This window comes from Podarcis melisellensis (assembly GCF_964234715.1).
Source record: "Podarcis melisellensis genome assembly, chromosome: 2".
NCBI lineage: Eukaryota > Metazoa > Chordata > Lepidosauria > Squamata > Lacertidae > Podarcis > Podarcis melisellensis.
In genome coordinates this window covers 20,506,762-20,528,009 of record NC_138529.1, presented here as the reverse complement: position 1 = coordinate 20,528,009, position 21,248 = coordinate 20,506,762, and the positions used below count along the sequence as shown (strand labels likewise).

The 21,248-nt window shown below is 47.0% G+C and overlaps 1 protein-coding gene and 1 long non-coding RNA gene across 15 annotated transcripts in view; one reads left to right on the top strand and one right to left on the bottom strand.

The window, feature by feature from the left end:
• KMT2D (lysine methyltransferase 2D) overlaps positions 1 to 20,983 on the bottom strand; it is a 107,742-nt gene extending 86,759 nt beyond the window's left edge. For 3 of the 13 annotated variants that reach the window (XM_081898483.1, XM_081898485.1, XM_081898484.1), the window contains exons 1-3: positions 18,686 to 19,918; positions 3,330 to 3,394; positions 294 to 426 (exon numbers count right to left, since the gene is read on the bottom strand). In XM_081898483.1, the coding sequence (XP_081754609.1) occupies positions 294 to 426; positions 3,330 to 3,378 (182 nt within the window). In that variant the 5' untranslated portion in view covers positions 3,379 to 3,394; positions 18,686 to 19,918. The other 10 variants (XM_081898493.1, XM_081898487.1, XM_081898486.1 and 7 more) reach the window with 10 other exon arrangements.
• On the top strand, positions 7,237 to 12,340 carry LOC309363038. Of its 2 annotated transcripts, none has more exons than XR_014165182.1 (3): positions 7,237 to 7,443; positions 8,544 to 8,790; positions 12,084 to 12,340. It is a non-coding gene; the product is annotated as an uncharacterized lncRNA (long non-coding RNA). The 2 variants fall into 2 exon arrangements; XR_014165183.1 differs by having other exon boundaries at positions 7,237 to 7,781.
• Positions 20,984 to 21,248: the final 265 nt, after the last annotated feature.

The window sequence follows — 21,248 nt, the reverse complement described above, 5'->3', positions numbered from 1 at the left end:
GGGAAGAAGAGGAGCTGCTTCCTTTGAAACCCGGGAAATTTAAGGGACATCATCAATAAGGGACAGCAGCGGGACACAGCGCTGGGATAAAGGACTTTCCCGCCAAATAAGGGACGGTTGACAGCTATGCTCTGTGCCCATCCAATGCCAAGCAAAGGCTCCAGATTCCCCTTCAAATTCTTCCCCGGATTCTCCTACTACGGTTTGTTAACCTTGAACCCTCAAGAGCCTCCACATTCAGAAGAAAAGAGCTCCAAGTGAAGGGGGGGTGAACACCGCCGAAGGTCTCCCACCTGCAGGTCGGGGTTGGCTCTGCTTTCGCTTCCGCTTCTTCCAATGCCTCTTTTGCAGGGCCTTCTTCTGGTGGCTTCAATGGATCAGCTTCCACGCTGCCCTGCTCCCCCAAGGACACAATTCCATCTGCTGCTGTAAGAGGGTATTTTGTCAAAGGCCGGGCAACTGGGTAGGAAACGCACTGCTCGTGTCACTTTCCCTGCCCAAACTGAGGACTTCATAAGAGGAGTGATACGAGAGATGAAGGCCCGAGGGGGGAAATGATTGGGGGGGGGGGAGGAAATCTCCCCTCCCTCCACATTTTTCTGGGTCCCGCCCCACCCCACCACAGACCTTCACGTGTCTAGAGGGGAATATATGCATTATCAAGCACAATTGCTGACAGGAATAGATGCTACGCTTGATCTTAGCCAAAAGGCCGAGAAGCGATGGAACATGCCTTTTTTCACTGCCAGTACCATACAGATATGCGAGCTACGTTCATCTTGCCTACACTAACATAAATTTCCAGGTCGCACAGAAAACTTAATGCCTCCCTGCTACTTCAAGATTAAAACCCAGATGTTACATACTCAGCTGCTAGATTTTGTGCTGCTATTATGGATATTCGTCGAAGGATGGTTTGCGCCACAAACTAGGCCCAAAATGCAAGACCTGTGCTCTTTCATGCTCCCTCCTTTAAAGTTGGTTTTAACCATTTGTCCTTGTTTCTATCTTTTTAAGTTATGTATGATACAATGGGACGCGGGTGGCGCTGTGGGTTAAACTACAGAGCCTAGGACTTGCTGATCAGAAGCCTGGCGGTTCGAATCCCCGTGACGGGGTGAGCTTCCATTGCTCGGTCCCTGCTCTTGCCAGTTCGAAAGCACATCAAAGTGCAAGTAGATAAATAGGTACTGCTCCGGCAGGAAGGTAAACGGCGTTTCCGTGCGCTGCTCTGGTTCGGCTTTCTCGGCCAATAAAGCGAGATGAGCACCGCAACCCCAGAGTCGGCCACGAGTGGACCTAATGGTCAGAGGTCTCTTTACCTTTAGATATAACCACCTTTCAGCTACTAGTTTTTATCCCTTGCCTGTTTTAAGTCTTACGCGTTCAGTTTATCTGTATGTGACTAAAATAAAAGTTTGACACCAATACTGATACCGCTGACAGAAATGAGACCCATCTCAGGACCAGTTTACCATAATATGTTCACCTGACAGCTTCAACCTGCAGAGCTGGCACTTTTGCAAAATGCCACGTAATGTTTCTTCCATATTTGCACAAAGGCAATATTTCATATTTCCTCACTCTGGAATTCCGTGCTGATTGAGATTAGGCAAGCGCATTGACTCTACTGTTTTTAAGGCTCCTGCTGATTTTTTATTTGCTTTACCAAGCCTACACAGATACAGATGGATGACGTGTACTTTAAAACGCAACACTATTTCATAACGCGTATATTTATATTTCTGTTGATGCTGGTTTTATTTCTATTTGGGAGAGAGCAGAATGTAGGTGGTCTTCCGCTCTGACACTCATCCCTCATTTTAACGTCAACCTCTCAGGTTAACAAGATTTGCAAGTTGCTAACCAAACGAAAACATTGGTTTGCCACACACACAAAAAGACGGCCGCATGTTGAGTTCTCCCATGCATAGCATCTACTCCAATGTGTTCTGATGTGGCTACAAGGGGTGATTCGTGGCCTCCCTAGAGTGCAGTCAATGATGGCCGACAGAGGCGGGATTATCGCACACTGCCATGATGTCAAGGCCCACAGCCAGCAAAACTGCACATCGGAGAGGGAACTCAGCACACTGCTCCTGTGTTCAATGGCAGCCCAATATTCTCTGTCACCTGCAGTTCCTCCCTAGACTGCAAAGGCAAGAAAAACTACCACTCTGTTGTGTTTAATTCTGGAAGGCTGTATTCTTTTTCTTCTTTTTTTGGTGTTACATGGCTAATCCTTGGTTTCTGACAAAAACTCTTTTATTATTTGAGTTGGCCTTTCTCTTGTAAAAAGGTAAAGGACCCCTGGACGGTTAAGTCCAGTCAAAGGCAACTATGGGGTTGCGGCAGTCATCTCGCTTTCAGGTTGAGGGAGGCGGCGTTTGCCCACAGACACCTTTCCAGGTGATGTGGCCAGCGTGACTAAACTGCTTCTGGTGCAATGGAACACCGCGGCGGAAACCAGAGTGCACGGAAACGCCGTTTACCTTTCCGCCACAGCGGTACCTAATTATCTACTTGCACTGGTGTGCTTTCAAACTGCTAGGTTGGCAGGAGCTGGGGCAGAGCAATGGGGGCTCACCCTGTTGCAGGGATTTGAACCACTGACCTTCCGATCGGCAAGCCCAAGAGGCTCAGTGATTTAGACCACAGCACCACCCAGGGGTCCTTTATCTTTACCTTTTCTCATTCATTTAAACAATTTATCTATCAAGAAATAAAAAGACAGAAAAGATAAAAACTGGATGAAAACTATAAAACCAGGCTTTGGTGAAAATGCTTGCTGGAATAAAGACTTTTTAAAAAAATTAAGTAATTTTTATTAAAGATTTTCATGGTTTACAAATACATTTCCATTGTCTCTTTTGTTCATTTTGTGTTTGATACAGATCAATTACATTTGTTGTGAGACATTGGCGTTGTATACAGTACAGTGGTACCTCTGTTTCCAAATGTAATCCGTTCTGGAAGACCGTTCAAGTTCGAAAACGGAAAACTCAATACGGAAAACTCAAAACGGAAGCCGCACGGCATGTTTGACTTCCGAAAAGTGTTTGAAAACCAAAGCATTTATTTCCAGGTTTACGGCACTCGAAAACCAAAATATTAGTCAACAGAGACGTTCAGGAACTGAGGTACCACTGTGTAAGGTTAGGGAAAAAGAGAGGAAGCAGAGGGGTGTGTGATAAAACACATTCTTTTACTTAGTGTATGTGGGGGGTGTTCTGTCAGCTCTGGAGATCTCTCCTCTCTCGTGACCACAGAATCTGAACCTCTTGTGGAGGCAAACTACTCATCAACAGACGCCAAACTGGGGCACCTACCTGGTGTGTCAGAGTCTTTGTCCTCACCAGGTGTCTTCTGATCATCCATCCTGTATCCAAGAGACCTAGGCAAGAAGGAAAACAGTTTAGGAAACTTCCTTCTCCCCAGCCCTGTTTTCTTCTTAGCCTCTCACTAGGGTTTAAACAGTGCCACATAAGCCATGTTGTGGTCAAGCCCAATTTTTACTGTTACTATCAATTTATTAACCACCTTCCAAATCACCATCTCAAAGCGATGTACAGTCGTACCGTGGATCTCGAACGCCGCAAACTCGGAAGTGTTCCAGTTTGCGAACTTTTTCGGAAGCCCAACATCCGACGCAGCTTCCGCTTGAGTGCAGGAAGCTCCTGCAGCCAATCGGAAGCCGCGCCTTGATTTTTGAACATTTTGGGAAGTCAAACGAACTTCCAGAACGGATTCCGTTCAAGAACCAAGGTACGACTGTACACATAAGATCATTAAAAACTGTTAAACATGGGGAAACAACAAATGCATTTAAGACGAGACTGAAAGCCCAACAAATGCAAGAAAGGAAAACTTCACATGTTGACACACGCCAGGTTATGCACTCAAGACACAGAATCTGCATTTACATGCACTTGTTTTGTAAAATCTACTCCTCTTCCTGAATCAATGGCTCTTGGAGGCAAGCACTGGGGCTCTGGGAGGGATGGAGGCAGGCAGAAGAGGCTGTGCAAGAGCCACGAGAGGAGGAGGACAGTGACCTACTAGATGCCCAGATCAATAGCTTCCTAAGAATTTCTGCTTACACACTGCTAAACTTCCCTATGCATCAAAGAGGGCCAACATTAGGAATAAAATGGGAAAAACAACTTTCTCCAGATTGTAATAAATGCAACTATCCCCCCCCCCCAATTAAGCTCAGGTAACGTAAAAACAAGCAAGCCTGCTTCTCTCTACCCCGCCCCCAAAATCCCATTTCCAAGAACTCTCTCATTTTTCCAACAAATGGGAATAGGTAAAATGGCTTCTGCCTAACCAAAGAACATCGGGGTCTGGAGCTGTAGGAAATCCTCAGACTATTCAAAGTTACACTGGGGAAATTGTGACACAGTGAACTCTTTCCCCCCCGTAATTGGGGCAGTGGGGCTTGCTGTAAAACCCAAAAGGCAGTGGGTACAAATCACATATATCAAAGGATATTCCATCCCTTTGGAACCTCTAACAATATTGTTAGAGCACCTCTCTCTCTCCCCCCCGCTCCAGCCCAATTTGAATATATTTGATTAATTTAACAGCAGCTTTATTTCAAATACACAGGAAAAATAAAACACCTCCACCCCAATATCACAGGATGGTGTTTTAAGATTTGGGACACCCTAACGATGGTTAACATCTCCAGTTAACTGAAAATGATGTCAGGCTCTAAATACTTCGACAATTTGCTTCCCAATTTCTTAACACACTTCGACTCCTTGAAGCCTCTGCAAAAAGGCGTCTAAAATTAAACTGTAATAAGCATTATCCTAGCAAAAACACCCAGCTCTATGGCGCACAGGGTATTTTATCTCTTTACTGTCAAATGTTAACAGGAATTTAACAACTTTGTAATTCCAGTGTTTAGCTTTCTTCCAGCCCAAGCAGAAAAGAAAATAAATTTTAAGGTCTAGTGATGAGAGGCCTGGCCTTGTTGACATGGAAATGCTTCCCTCCCCCGCTCATTAATTCAAAAGCTATGACCATAAAACCAGATCTCACAAGCCCCTTGTACAAAGGTGCAATTGCTCCATGTTGCACAACCAACACAGAAGATACAGAAACCTCGAGCGATGTAAATACATGTCTAGATCACCACCTGTGCAAGTGGGTTTTGAAGGCTATGGGGTTTTAAGGGAGCAGAGATTTTGCATCTCTTTTCAATCCTGTGGCCGTCACTCCAAAATTTCACTACAGCGGCATTGAATAAATCCAAAACAAAGCCAAGATTCAATTTCCCAAACCAGAAAGTCGCCCCTTTCACAGCAACAGTACTAAAAGTAACTGCAAAACCACCCACCCCCGTTTTTAAAAACAAACCAAGAAAGCAGAGTTCTCGCCCCACGGAAACACAGGAAGCAAAAGCGAAGAGCAGTCTGTGCAAATGCTGGCAATATTAAAGGTCACACGGAGCACTTTAAAGGGGGGTGGGGAATCTGATCGCACATCAATACAGTGACACAGAAACGCTCCATTAATTCAGGTTTTTCAGTACCTAGTCTCTTCCGATGAACAGCGACAGACAAAACCTCTGGAGTTACAAAATCCAAACTCTGTAAGCAACAAGAATCTTATCCAATCAAAATATATTTGCGGGGGGGGGTGTGTGAAGGGGGCACTGGTGGGCACACTTGCATCTCTTTGGTTGCCAACGGCGTTCAGATATCATTCTGCAATTCCATATAGAAATGGCCTTCTAAATTATTGCAACCATGTGACATTTGAGGCCTTCCGTGAGGAAGATCCCACCTGATTCTTTGGCAAAACCCTTAACGGGTTTCACCGCTGTCCTTGACGGGCCCAGCCCAAAGTTATTTTGGGGCAACCAAGAAAACCCAGTGTTTCTTACAGTGTAAAGGATTCTCCAAAGCGTCATATACATTCCCCCAATATGTAGTAAAAATAGCCCCCCTGAATTCATGCAGAATCCAAATTCGTTACTCCCCTCAAAATTAAGTACCACACACACCCCAGATCACACGGAGCCTTACTGAATACAGTGGTACCTCGGGTTACATACGCTTCAGGTTACATATGCTTCAGGTTACAGACTCCGCTAACCCAGAAATATTACCTCGGGTTAAGAACTTTGCTTCAGGATGAGAACAGAAATCGTGCTCGGGTGGCGTGGCGGCAGCAGGAGGCCCCATTAGCTAAAGTGGTGCTTCAGGTTAAGAACGGACCTCCAGAACGAATTAAGTACTTAAACCGAGGTACCACTGTACTTTACTCACTCCATAAGTGGAATAAGTCATCACAGAATTATCTGGGACAGGACTGCCCTGGACTTCTGGTGGTTCCCTCATGGCAAGAAGCGAGGTTGCAGGGAACCAGGCCTAGGGCCTTCTCAGTAGTGGCACCCAACCCATGCAACCCCATCAGATGTCAAGGAAATAAACATGTCTTTTAAGAGACATGTGAAGGCAGCCCTGTATAGGGAAGTTTTTAATGTTTGATGTTTTGTTGTGTTCTTAATATTCTGTTGGGAGCCGCCCAGGGTGGCTGGGTTAACCCAGATGGGTGGCATAGAAATATCATCATCATGTAAAGCAGGAAGAGGTCCACTGGCATTTACACAGACTGACCTCACTCAAAACATTCAGAGGGGCAGAAAGCAGCTGTGGCAACAGCAAACATCTAGTAAGATGTCTGAGAAAAGGCCTCTCTATAATCTGCCAGGTTCAAATAGAAAGTAGGGACGCTTGAAAGTAGCGACAAGACAACAAGCTCCCAGGACAGCCAGGGGCTGCACCCAGAACCACCCACCAAAAAAAGAGGCCACGCAACAAATCCAAAAGTGGCATTTTGGGCCAGAAGTTAAGCAAAGGTGATTAGAGGAAGGGCCAGGCCTAAGGTTCAGGACTCTGGGTGCTCCTCCTCAACTAAGCCTCCCGTTCCTCTGTTTTGGGGGTGGCCTATTGCCGGGTTAGGACAAGACACCCAAAGGGGCTCACTATGGAATATGCATTTAGGAGCTCCTGCTTAAAGTCATTCTGGAGGGAAGAAGGTGGCTTTCTCCAAATCTTTACTTTTCAGTCCAGGAACGAGGGAGACTCCAAAACCTTCATTTGCTTCCAGCTAGGCCACCCCACTTCCAGGGGAGAAGAGGAGGCCAGACTGTGTCTCCTCTTTCTCCTGACCAAATTGCACCACTTCCAACTTTCTGACCCAACTGACAGCGCTCCTCACTTTCTGGCCTCCCCTTCAGAAGATGTCTGCTCCCTGGTGGCTTGAACCTGTTGCCATAGCGTCTGCGGAACCTCTGTCTCCTGCAAATGGAAGTCCCCTTCCCTGGAGAGAAGTCTTTTAACCCTTTAACAAGGCATCCATCTTTTCCCCTGCCAAGCCCAAGAGCTGCCCTCCATCAATCTAGAATATGTTGCTCTCCCTGTCAAGGTGGATTTCTCAGTTTCACCTTGTGAATTCGCACAAGATATTCTCACTTGCATTGTGAGACTTCTGAGCCCTAGCAAACTAGCAAGCGGGTGTGAGGGTGGACGCATTATCCTAGACCTCCCCAATTTGGACCCAACCCCAGAGATGTTGCACTAAAACTCCTCATTGTGGGGCTGGAGAAAGTTGGAATCTGTGGCATCGTGCAGCTGGGCTCACATCAGTGGCGTGTCAGGAGGCAAACTCACCTGCCCCTCCTGGTATGCTCAGCGGGCAGAAGGACAGGTGTCCAAAACTGCCCCACGCACTAGTCAACCTCTGAGACCCAAAGAGGGAACCAGGTTAGGGAATGCTACATTCTTTCATAACCAAAGTATATCCCCCTTGTGTACAGGAGCCAAGCCATTGGACTTCAGCTGGTGGTTATGACCCACAATCGGAGGAACACTCCACACAAAAGTGGGCCACGCCAATAACGCCTTTTGCTTTTTCAAATTCAAGAGAAAATGGGGGGAGGGGGAGAGAACGAGACCTAAAGATAGACACATGGGGCAAAACACTGGCACATGGTTAAACATACAGTGGTACCTCAGGTTACATACGCTTCAGGTTACAGACTCCGCTAACCCAGAAATAGTTAATAACTTTGCTTCAGGATGAGAACAGAAATCGTGCTCCGGCAGTGCAGCGGCAGCAGGAGGCCCTATTAGCTAAAGTGGTGCTTCAGGTTAAGAACGGACCTCCAGAACGAATTAAGTATGTAACCCGAGGTACCACTGTATTGTGAATATTGGCGCTTGGGGTTAATGGTGGATCCCAGGTCGGAAAGGAATGAAGATCACTGCCTTTATTGAGTCATTCACATTCTCTTTGGTGTTTAACGGTATAACAGAAAAGGGAGATCCTAAATTTCAGCGAACCAGGCTTGTCATGTGTCCTCTTTTCCCAGGACACATCCTCTTTTTCAGGGGTAAAATTTCTGTCTGGGTGGGTTTTTTTAATTTGACAAAATGCTTCTGGCTATACTTCCTGGATGAGACATAGACATAACTGGTGGTTGAAGACTTGCTTTCCTCTTCTCTTCTCCTGCCCCGCACCCTCAGCAATATATCACAGCTTCTACAGCCTACATATAGTAGGGGGATTTAAAATGAGAGTCATCGCAACATCCTCTTTTTTTCGCTCTTCAAAATATGGCATCCCTGCTGATAAGACCTCATTGTTTTGCCTGAAGAACGAAAGAATATTGCTCACTTCTGCCCAGAAACTCCTCCGCTAGCAATGTCCGTCCTTCCATCGGATGGCAGAAAACCGGATTCTCTTTGGGATCACAACCCGTTCAAGGACACGGTAAGTTGGAGCAGAGGAAGTTAACGGGAACCAGGACCGGGTTCTGTTCCGGAATCAAAGGTTCCATAAAACATCAAAAAGTCTTCTTGACTTCAAGTTTTCTTCACTCTCTCAAGGTTGAGCTACACACAGCACAATCCCATACAGGTTGATTTGGAAGCAACTCCCACTGTGTCCAGGGAGCTTCCTCCCAGGTAATGTGTGAGGACTTCAGCCTCAATGTAATACGTATACCTTTGATTCCTTTACGGTAGTACCTTGGATCTCAAACGCCTGGACTCCCAAACAAATAGGCTCTCAAACGATCAAAACACAGAAGTGAAGTTTCCTGTTTTTGAATGGTTTTCAGAAACTGGAAATCCGGCGCGACTTCCGCAGCTTCTGATTGGCTGCAGGATGCTCCTGCAGCCAATCGGTAGACACACTTTGGTTTTTGAATGGTTTCAGGAGTTGAGTGGACTCCCAAAACGCATTATGTTCAAGGACCAAGGTACGACTGTATTTAAAAATCAGTGCAGTCTCTCTCTATAGCTCAGAAAGGGAGGACTTGTGTGGTTTTCTAGATGCTGCATTCCACCTCCCATCAGCCAAGCATGGCTGAGATGATGGGATTTGTAGTCCAACAATACCTGGACTGCAACAGACTCCTCATCCTTGCTATATCTATATATCCTTACTATATTCTTTGGGGCAGAATATAAGATACCGAATTCAGCCTATAAAATTCAAAGCTCTACCTACCTGAATCGCCATCTTGTCTACTAACATCTCCAAGAACAGCAGAGCACATCCAAAAGACTTAGAGAGAGCTTACACCACAAGGGTGCAGGGAGCGATCACCCGACAACAGTAGTGGGGGGCTGTTATTGGGTTGTTGTTTTTATTTTGATTATATATATATTGTGGTTTTTATGTTGATCTTTTCTGTGAACCGCCCTGAAACCTCTGGGTATAGGGTGGTATATTAATAAGTAATAATAATAATAATAATAATAATAATAATAGACTGCCCTACACCATACATTCATTGCCTGAATCAAAGCATCTCTTAGAACCACCAGAAAACAATGAGCACATTAGCACTACACATTTAAAATGCTATGATACCACTTTAAATGTTCCTAATATCATTTCAGGTCTGGCAGGGCGAAGCCTCCTCTATCTTTCGCATCAGTCAATAACTTGAATTTTATTCTCGGCTTCTTACCCTGCCAGATACACCTTGCTCTTTGCCACTCTTTAAATATTGCCGCCCCTTTGATTATCGGAATTGTCTGAAGCAAAAACAACATCTTCGGTAACACACTCAGCTTTATCATTGCAATTCTTCCCCAAAGAATTCTAGGAGCTGTAGTTTGTTAGAGGTGATCAGAGTTCTTAGGAGACCCCCTATTCTCCTCCTAGAGCTACAATTCCCAGGGCGGTTTAACCATCAATCCCCTCTTCCCAAGGAACTATGGGAACTCTTTTTGATGGGAAACAACTCTCAGCACCCTTAACAAACTACAGCTCCCAGAATTCTTTGGGGGAAGCAGCGACTGTTTATAAGGTGATACCACAGCACTTTAAATAGATGGTGTGAATGCGGCCTGTGGGCACAGTCTGACTTCCAAAGGCCATTGTTGGCGCAGAATTTAGCAAGGAAATTTCTAGCAGGGTGTTTTGCTAACAAACAGAGGAGGGATCATGACTCAATGATAGAGGACATGCATTGCCCAGAGTCAATCCTTGGGGCATCCCTTGCTGAAAAGATAAAGAGAGCATTCACTGCGAAGGGCCACGTGCCTGAGATCTTGAAGTGCTGCTGTCAGTCAGAGTATGCACTGCTGGGTTAGATGGGGAAATGGATAGATCGGGTGTAAGGCAACCTTTGTGGGGGTGCTTATATAGGATGATGCTTCTCAAAATTACTTAAGCCTTGTTCCCAAAATCCAGGTTCAGATCTTCCATTAAAGAAGGCAGACAGCGACATTTTCCAAAGGGGGAAGCTTAACTCTTACCCATGTGGGAATGACACGGAGGAAAACTTCCCCAAAGCCCAGGGAAGAGAAGAAGGATGCACAAAGCCTGCTCCTCCTGGGAACCTCAACCCCAAAGATCCAGCCTTCCCCTTGCCAAGTTTAGTGGAAGGGGAAAAAAGAGAAAAAATGCCTGTTCCCCCCCCCCCCCCAGCCTGGACCTGCCTCGCTTCTTAGACTGTAAACTGCAATACTGGAGCTGTCTTTTGCACAAAACCTCCAGGTCTGTTTGACCCATAGCCTAAAATAGCTTCTAGGAAGGCCACCACACAGTTAAAGAAGTCTTTAGCTGATTGAAATAGATGCTTCTTAATAAAACACACCTTCGTATCCTTGAATAAATATAAGCTCGTCCTGGGGGGGGAAAATAATTTTTCCATCATTTTATGGATGACGCAAACATGTTGACGTACCACATCACAAACCATCTTTGAAAGAGGAACGTTCCCTCCTTACATTTTGGTGAGGTCCTTGCATTAAAAATAATTAAACCATTTCTAATAATCTGATGGATGATTAATTAGGGGTCACTTTTTGACCGAACCGAAGCTCTTAAATAAATTAATCTAACTGACCAACAGCTTCAACGCTGCTAGTGACAAGTAAACTTATCTTGGCTGCGAGTCCTGGAAGACCTGCTCCCCGCCTTGCAGGCCTTTCCCCACCTGGCCTGGGAAGCCGGGGCCCGGACTGACTCCAGCTACAAAATCTGAGGTTGCGGAACAGACTCTTAGGCTGGGGTGTTGTTGCTGCTGTAATTGATACTAATCTTTGTATGTTTATTTTAGATCTTATTATGATTTATGTGGAAATTGTTTAATTTGGCTATGTACTTTTCATGTTTTATTTATTGATTTTTAATAATTTTGTTACATTTAATAATATTGTTACATTTGTAGTTAGGTGATTTTTATTCTCATGCTGCAAGCCACCTCGAGCAATGGCTTGAACATACCATATTTTTTGCTCTATAAGACTTACTTTTTCCCTTCTAAAAAGTAAGGGGAAATGTGTGTGCGTCTTATGGAGTGAATGCAGGCTGCACAGCTATCCCAGAAGCCAGAACAGCAAGAGGGATTACAGCTTTCACTGCGCAGCGACCCCTCTTGCTGTTCTGGCTTCTGGGATTCAAAATATTTTTTTTTCTTGTTTTCCTCCTCCAAAAACTAGGTGTGTCTTGTGGTCTGTGCGTCTTATAGAGCAAAAAATATGGTACATTTAAACATTTGAGCATACAAATAAAACTATCTATATATGCCTTGGTTCTTTTTGCAGTGCCAACTTTTGCCAACACAGTTGCAAATGCACTCAGGTTGCAACTGTAAACTGGAAGCAAGGCCTATTGAATGCAATGAGAAATACCTGCATTATGGATTGCATTATCAAGGCGCTGATCAAAGAGTTTCAGCAATCTTCTGTGACAACATAACTACGTATGTTGTGGACCGACTACATGAAAAATACTTATGCAACGTGTGAAGCGGCCTTTATAGATCACAACTTGCTTTAAGGATTAAAACAGGGTTTGTTCAAGCACGCAGTTTGCCAATTTGCAATGTTTAACACCTTATCTGTTTCATACCGAAGATGTTGGGTTGACCTTAACACACGACCAGAAACTCAGATATACAGTATAAGCTAGGTGCCAAATGGCTCCTTAAACAAGGGTACAGTCGCTAAAACGGGATGCCTTACCTAGTTGCCATTTTGGGGCCAGACGGTTCAAAAGTCGTATTTTTCAATAGGACTTTTTGGTTCCTGAAATTCATTCCAATTGTGCAGATACAATATAATGAATAGAATTCTACAGAATGTACTGCTAGTGTGTGAAAACAGTCAAGATCCAAGGATCCCCAGACATGCACCTCCAGATGGTAGAGGAGTTCGAAGGCATCCTGGCACCTGGGCATCTTCTTGGTCACATGTGGCCGATAGTAAAGGTAGAGGGACGCCTGACCATTAGGTCCAGTCGTGACCGACTCTGGGGTTGCGGTGCTCATCTCGCTTTATTGGCCAAGGGAGCCAGCGTACAACTTCCGGGTCATGTGGCCAGCATGACTAAGCCGCTTCTGGCGAACCAGAGCAGCACACGGAAACGCCGTTTACCTTCCCGCCGGAGCGGCACCTATTTATCTACTTGCACTTTGACGTGCTTTCGAACTGCTAGGTTGGCAGGAGCAGGGACCGAGCAATGGGAGCTCATCCCATTGCGGGGATTCGAACCGCCGACCTTCTGATCGGCAAGTCCTAGGCTCTGTGGTTTAACCCACAGTGCCACTGATAGAAAGGTGCAAAAGACGCCTGGCAAATTTTGAACACTGCATGTGACTGAAAATGTATCTTTTAATGGACTTATGTATGTCCCTTTCAGCGGCACAGAGTATTAAGTATTTTCATATAGCCTCACAATAGGACAAGATTTTTTATTGACTTTGAAGAAAAATGGGGATATTGGGTATGGCACAGTGATGGTTCTCAGAGCCACCATGTCAAAGGGCATCTAGGATTCATATCTATGACTGGAGGATAATAAAAATTACAGTGCAAAAAAGCAAGTCACGTCTTTCAGGCCTACGAGGAAAAGAAGAAACCTCTGCCTCAGCCACATACGCCTTTGTGTCAGGAACAGGCAAACAGTAAGATTGATGACATGCAATAGCTACAGAATGACATGCAATAGATCACCAACGATTTCCAACTCCCAGTTTTTTAACTATTGCCAAAAAAATATGACCACACACACACACACACACACCTGTATCAGACCAATGAAATTAAGAAAGCTTGGGATAAGCAAAAATGGAACTTTGCGTGGAAGGACTGTTGAGCTCTGTTCAGTTCTGGTACAGTGGTACCTCGGGTTAAGTACTTAATTCGTTCCGGAGGTCCGTTCTTAACCTGAAACTGTTCTTAACCTGAAGCATCACTTTAGCTAATGGGGCCTCCAGCTGCTGCTGTGCCGCCCGAACACAATTTCTGTTCTCATCCTGTTCTTAACCCGAGGTACTATTTCTGGGTTAGCGGAGTCTGTAACCTGAAGCGTCTGTAACCTGAAGCGTATGTAATCCGAGTTACCACTGTACTCAGAAATCTCTATGCTGAGAGTCCCCTGCACCGCAAGTCTATACACAAACTACAGCCCACAAGACTCAACCATGCACTTGCTTTACATTACACCAGGGGGTTTCAACCAGTGTGCTGTAACCCTGGGGTGCCTTGAATGATGGTCAGGGGTGTCACAGGCAACACTGGCCTCTGTCCCTCTTTTCCCCCCTCCCTCCTCTGATGCCCTCTTGTATCTCTGCCTCCCAAAGGCCTGGACACCTGTTTTTTGCAGCAGCAGCAGCCCTGGCTACAAGCTCCTTGGGCGAATGGTGCCTCTGGGACTGGCCAGGAGAGACGAGAGGAGACTGAGGGAAAACTCCACATGGGAGGGTGTTCAAAAATGGGTGAGGGGCTCCTGGCTCTGTGAGCAAGGGGTGACTGGGGCTCCTGCGCCCCACAGGGGTACCACAGAAAGAATGTAGTTGGTCAAGGGACTCAAAAAGGTTCAAAAACCTCCTGCATTATACTCCTGCTGCTTCTCAAAAGACTCCCCTACAAAAACTGGTCTGGAAATCTAGCCGGGTGGTTTAAAGAAGACCAAAGACTGTGCAACTCCTGATGTTCAGATTAGGGCATCAAATCTAGAGTTAAATCACGAGCAAACATTGTTGTTTTTTAAAGTGCTCACACACAATGCCAACTCCCACACAAAACTTGCCCAAGATTTGTCTCCAAAGGCTTTTCTCTGGACAGCTAACCTCTTGAGGTGAGGGGTAATCAGAGAAATGGCCTCTACAGTGGTGGCACCCCACTTAAGGAACGCTCTTTTGTCCCGAGCGTCACTTGAGGTGCCAAGCCTTATGCTTTTGCCTCCACGCAAATACATTTTAAAAAATTCAAATTGCTTTATCGGCCACTTGCAACCAAGCAAAGATGCCTGGGCACTCCCACACAAAACTTGCCCAAGATTTGTCTCCAAAGGCTTTTCTCTGGACAGCTAACCTCTTGAGGTGAGGGGTAATCAGAGAAATGGCCTCTACAGTGGTGGCACCCCACTTAAGGAACGCTCTTTTGTCCCAAGCGTCACTTGAGGTGCCAAGCCTTATGCTTTTGCCTCCACGCAAATACATTTTAAAAAATTCAAATTGCTTTATCGGCCACTTGCAACCAAGCAAAGATGCCTGGGCACCAGGAAGGTCTCCCTCACCCGGAGGGTCTTGGATCTTGACCGTTTTCACACACTAGCAGCACACCCTGTCGAATTCTGTCCATTATATTTCATCTGCACAATCAGAAAATTTCAGGAACCAAAAAGGCGTTATTGAAAAATACGACGTTTGAGCCATCGGGGTCAAAAAATGGCAACTCACTATTCCATTCTGGCAACTGTAAGCCTTGTTTGAGAAGCCAATTGGAGCCTGGCTTATTTATTTATTTGTGGCATTTTACAAATAAAGTTAGACACCAACACGTCTACGCTCCATATTTCAGCTAGTATAAACCTCACAGCTCCCCCCTCCCTCATCACTACAGAAAACTAGAAACTGTGACACCGTGGTGACAAGATCTTCAACACAAAACTGAAATCCCCTGCCTTCACATCTCCCCATAGGAAAGGGAGAGAAGCCACAACTATTAGCTGGTTTTAGCACTGACATAGCCCATTGGTAGGGAACCTGTGGCCTTCCAGTAATTGTTGAACTGTAACTCCTCGCATCATCCCCAATCCCTGGCCATGTAAGCTAGGACTTTGACTGGAGGGGCCAAAACTTCCCCTCAAATCCATTTAGCCACACTGAAAAATAAGTGCTAAAACAGAATTTAGAATCTCCTCAAATCTCAAGCCAAATCCATTTGTTCTCTCTAGCCCTTCCTATGGTACACTTTTGCCGACCAAAAAAAGGCAAAACACATCACTGGACAAAGCACTGGGTGTTGATTCAAATTTCCTATTTAGCCTTGCCTAGCAGCTCTTGTCCCTTGTCAAATCTACCTCTGCCTCATCTGTGAAAAAATTAATTAAATAAAATGAAAAGGGCAATCCATTCCATAGGCTCACGGAAATAAATTAAGATGAAGAAGCAAACCACCCTCACTCACCGCCAAAACTTACAAAATGGGGAAAGCAAAATAAATTAAGAACCCATTAAAGGGGGGGGGGGAGGATATATGGTTGTTGTAATCTGTGCAAAATTCTATAATGGGGCAACAGGTGTTTGCAGTGGCCAAGTTTGAAAGACCCAGCAGATGAGGCCTGGAACAAAGACAAAACCCTCATGGTGGGATCTATGAATCAGGGATCCCAGGGCTTGAACCAGAAAGTAAGACCTGGCATAACAAGCCACCTAGATCTGCAAATGCTTAGCCTTCGGAGCTCTCAACAGGCACAGGTGGGAATGGAGAGTAACACAAGGCCCTGCTACTGCCAGACAATCTGAAACATCTGGATTGGCCCAGTAAAGTCGAGATACTAGGAGGCTGCTCATCAGTTCTTGCCTGGTTAACAGAACAGTGACCATCTACCATCAAGATCTTTAGGCTTCAGCTCAAACCTTCTGCCTCAACAGCTGACCTTGGGGACCCTAGATTTTAGTGTACACACACACATACAGCTTTAACAGGCCTGGATTGAGGCAAGGCCTGTAGTCACAAAAATAAGGTAGGAGGTTCCTGGTTTTCTTGAGAAATTCAAAAATATTTCTGTTTTAGGGCAAGGAGTCTTACTGGACACTTTGGTTACGGCTGTTTTTGATCCTCAATGAAAGCTGGTGGCTGACAGTGAGGCAATAGGGGCAAATCCATCTCTTATCTCTTCTTGCAATTATCATTACAACTCAGCAGTTACACAAGGAAATCAAATGATATAAAGAGCTTCTTAAGCAATAAGGGTTAAAGCGTGTGAGGAATTCATTTTGGAAGTCCCAAGTGCGGCTGATGCAAACACAGAAGTCCTTCCCCTTGCAAGAAGTTCTGGTTCTATTATCACCATTTGAGGCAACCTCACACAATAAGAAAGTACTGTAATTATTTGGGTAGCCAAATATCAGTGGCAACTGCAAATCTCCCATAGCTGCAAAAACACACCCTTTGCAGAGTTTGCTGCAACAAGATATGTGCAGCAAGATCAAAGATCCAGCAATCCCGGGTAGGAGCACTGTCTTCGCTGAAAATATATATATTTATGTAACTAAATAATGTAAGTAACAGGATTTTAAACCACCATCTGGATCGTGCAGCACACTGCAGGTGAGCTTTGCCCTTTGATGTGGAATGTCTTATTAAACCAGAGTAGGGGAGAGGCATCCCTCCAGATGTTGCTGGACTCCCCAAACCCATCGGAGCCAGACAGCAAGGCCCATGGTCAGGAGTGGAAACAGGAGCCGCAGTCTCAGCAGCCTCTGAAGGGCCTCAGGTTGCCCACCTGTGCATGAAAGGGGCCACACATGTATCACCGCCCCCCGCAAAGCCAGTTGCCATTCAGCTGCTCTCTGTCTCTCCACACTGTCAAGAAAATGAGAAGTTCTGCTCTTCCTCGGAGAGGCAACTGGTTTAGAGTGTGTGCAACAGGTGTGGCCCACAAAGTCCCCTCTCTGACAGCCAGAGGGTGAAGGAAGGTGTCTGTATTTCACTGAGGGACAAAACTCACCGGCCAGACTCTGCCACCCTCCCCAGGCCCCCTTATAACAGAACAGGAAATTCTGATCACCTCTGCAATTGCTCCTCAACAGCAGCCAACTGCATATATGGATCTCAGCATCTTAAAAAAGGAGTTGTTTTGCGAGGCCATTGCCAGCACCACCCCTGCCCACCCCACCCCCGATCCCAGCTTTGTCTCCAAGCCTGCTATCACCTAGACCTAGAAGAACACTGGCAGGGAGAGAGAGAATATGCCAACACAATTCTCCTCTTCAACATCCCCCCCAATCTCTCAGCAAATCCCTCTGGACTCCTCCATAATCCCATGCAGGCTGCGTTCTGGGCAAAGTAGGCCTTGCCACTTTGTATGTTTATAGGAGAGAGAATGCCGTACCCTAACCTAATTCAAAAGAAAGAAGCCCCCTACATTTTAAAAGGGGGGTGTTGGTGGAAGGAACATTTGCAATCAGACTGGGGCCTTAGAGAGCCCTCCATTTTCGAGAAACCTCACAATGCAACAGTCCTGTCGAGAGAAACACCTATTTGTAATGTGACGTTGTCTCTCCTTGCAATCTACCAAATTAAAGCTGCCTTTTAATCCCAAGTGAAACTGAATGTAAGTGGGGGGGGGATGGGGGACGCTTGGGATGGAAAGCTGGCAAAGGGAGGGGGTAATAACGACAAAGCTCTAATGAGTTGTTAACAAACACTCCCCCCCCTCCTTTAGCACAATTCAAGAAGTCAGATTTGGTCCCAAACAAATACAGTTCCCGGCGGATTCCATCATTGTGCAAAACATACCAATAGATACTTGTGTTTCTTAGGGCAAGGGAAAGAAACGAATACGTCCTCCTTTGACCCAAAATTAAGGCAGCTCTGTTCTTCCCAACAGGAAGGATGTGAAAACCATTTCCCCCTTCCCAATCGCTAATTTATAAAGGCAAAAGAAACACAGAGGCCTAGGCTCTTGGGTGGGGGGGAATGTATTCAGTAGGCTTGCTACCATCGGCCCTCCACCACCTTCCCTTGCCCAACTGCTTTTACACAACAGAATTTCTCATGCACCAGAATGCCACATAAAATTCCGACATAAATGCACCCTCAGTACATTTGACATTCAAAAAGGGCCAGGAGATTAGAGCTTGTCTTTCGCTTGCCTTTTTCTAGATCTAGGAAAATGGGGAGTCCTCACCTACCTCTCTTCTACAAGGCGATCCAGAAATCCTCACCCGGCAAAATCCATCGGCAAGATATAGCAGAAATCATTATCCAAAAAATCGCGAAGGGAGGAAAAGGAAGGGTTTGCATTTGTTCCCTTCCTTTAAAAAAACAAAACAAAACAAAACTATATATAGATATATATTTCTGCTGGACTTTTATTTACAGCCACCCGGAGAGCGAAGGGGGGATAAAACAAGCAAAACAAAACAAAACAAAAAGGTTTGGGAAGGATGCTAGTTCCAATATCCGAGGCTCTCTCCACTCAGGAAAAAAGAGACCGCCCAGCCCCCTTCGGAGAGTAGGGGACGGGGGAACTCTGCTTCCTTCCACCACGGCAGTTCAGGGCTCCAAAATCAGCCCAAAGGGAAGAGCGAAGCAGCAAGATCCCTAGGACGACACACAAAGGGAGCTCCGGTTTTGCCTTTGATCTTCAAGCAGCCGCATCCGACGGAGAAGGCCTTTCTGCCGGCGCGTCCCCTCGCTCACTTCTGCCTCCGGGATTCTCTCTCGGGGTCCCCCGTCGTCCCCCCCACCGCCTGCCCGCCCCTTGCACCCTCCCGCTTACCCCCTCGCTCTTAGCAGGAGGCGCCCCGAACAGAACGTTTCGAACACTCACTTCTAGGCCGGATGGAACGTTGAAGGCTCCCGGGGGGTGGGGGGAGGGAGAAAGAGAGCGAATGGAGGAGAGTGGAGGGCGGGGGGGGGGGGCTGAAATAGAACGTTCAGAGTTTCCCTCCCGATGGAACGTTCATACTTTTCCTCGCCTCTCCCCCGCCGCGCAGATTCTCTTTCCCGGCAAGACACACGCAACTAAAACTAACCCGGAGCCTCAGCTCACCATCCTCGTTTCTTATTATTTGCTACACGGAACAGAGCTCAAACACGCCCGGCCGCAGCCTCCCTCGGAAGGGTGGCTTGCAACCAACACACCCTTGTTTCGGCTGGGGAGGGGTCTTCTCGTCTCTCCCCCCCCCCCACCACCACCACCTCAACCCTCCCGCTGTTAGCCTCCTCCCTACCTTCTGTTCCAGGCCTCCTCTCTTTCTTTTCCTGTTTCGCTCTCTCCTCTTCCTTTCTTTTCTCTTCCCCCCGCTAAACTTCTCCCCTCCCCCGCTTGCACCCTAATCCTCAGCTTCAGAGGAGGAGGGGGCTCCGAAGCAGCATCGCTGGCTGGTCTCTAACCCCCCCGCGCTCGGCTTCCGCCCCCCCGCACCCACCCACAACGAAGGGCTTCAAGGAATGGAACAGAAAGTGTTCACCGAGGCAGCCATTTTCAGAGAGGAAAGTAGGTCCTGCTGGGCCAGCTCCGGGTTTGCTTAACCTCCCCCTCCCTCCTCCTCTTTCTGCGCGAGGGGAGGGTGGGATCCCGGAGTCAGGGACTTGTCCCCCTTCCTTCTCTCCGGACGCCTCTTCTCCCCCTCGGAAAAGGCAGAGGGGATCCTGGGCGAGATCCGCTCTGAAGCCCCCCCCCCTTCGCCTTTGCCTCGAGACGGCGGGGGGGACGGAAGAGGGGAGGAAGGGGAAGGAAAAAAAAAAGGAGGGAGCGGGCACTTATTTTGTGTTAGGAACCCGATGGCGGAAGGGCACGCAGCAATGGCTTTTGGGGAAGTGAGAGATGCGTCCGTACGGAGCCTCGGCGCACGCTCGGCTGCGGATCACTTCGCCGGCTTTAACCCTCCCGTGCCCGGGCCGGGTGGCTGCGAAAAGCACGTGGGACGGGTTCAGAGGGCTCTTCCTTCCCCACCCTCCGCGAGGGTGCAAGGGATCGCGGGACAGGTGCAATCCTTGCAAGGGGAGAGGAAGCCGCGATTCCGCTCGTTGCACGGCATGGGGGTGACCGGGAAGCAAATAATAAAAATAAATACCTTAAAATAAAATAATGAAAAAAGGCAGCACAGCACTTTTCTCAGCGGGGCGCGCGAGCGGTGGAAGGTTCTTGTGGGTCTCTGAAGGGGGCGCTCGCTCCCGCGCCCGGGCACATGCCTCCAGGACTCGCGCTGTAACCTTTGCTCAAGTGAGGTCCCGCTGCGCCCCCCAGCGGCACCGAGCTCCCCGATCTCTCTTTTCCCCCCACCGCCACCCCGCGCCCGGATCCCCGAAACACGATTCCAGCGGACCTGTTGGGAATCTTGCAAAATGACCCACCAGAATCGGTTAATACACACCTTCTCAGCTTTGACCCCCGGTTGCCCCGCAAGGTCTTCCCTGGGCTGTGAAGCTGATTCGAAGTGTCAGGTTGACCTGGAACATCTCGCGTCCCGCGTTCCCTGTTCCGGGAGGAAAGCAATTTTTATTTTCTTCCCCGACCTCCCTAACCCGTGCAGCGCTTTGCATTCCTCCTTCCTGCCCGTTTTTCTCCCTGCACGGTGGCACAGATGCGACAAACTGGCGCAGCTGGTTATATAATCCCTTGGATTCGTATTTGGAAAGTGTTCCCTATCTAAATATATATGTACTGTATATAGTTTCCATTTCGGGTTTTTCGTCGCTGCCGCTGTTGAAAGCAGGTGAGTTTGTCTGGGCTTACTCTCCCGGTGT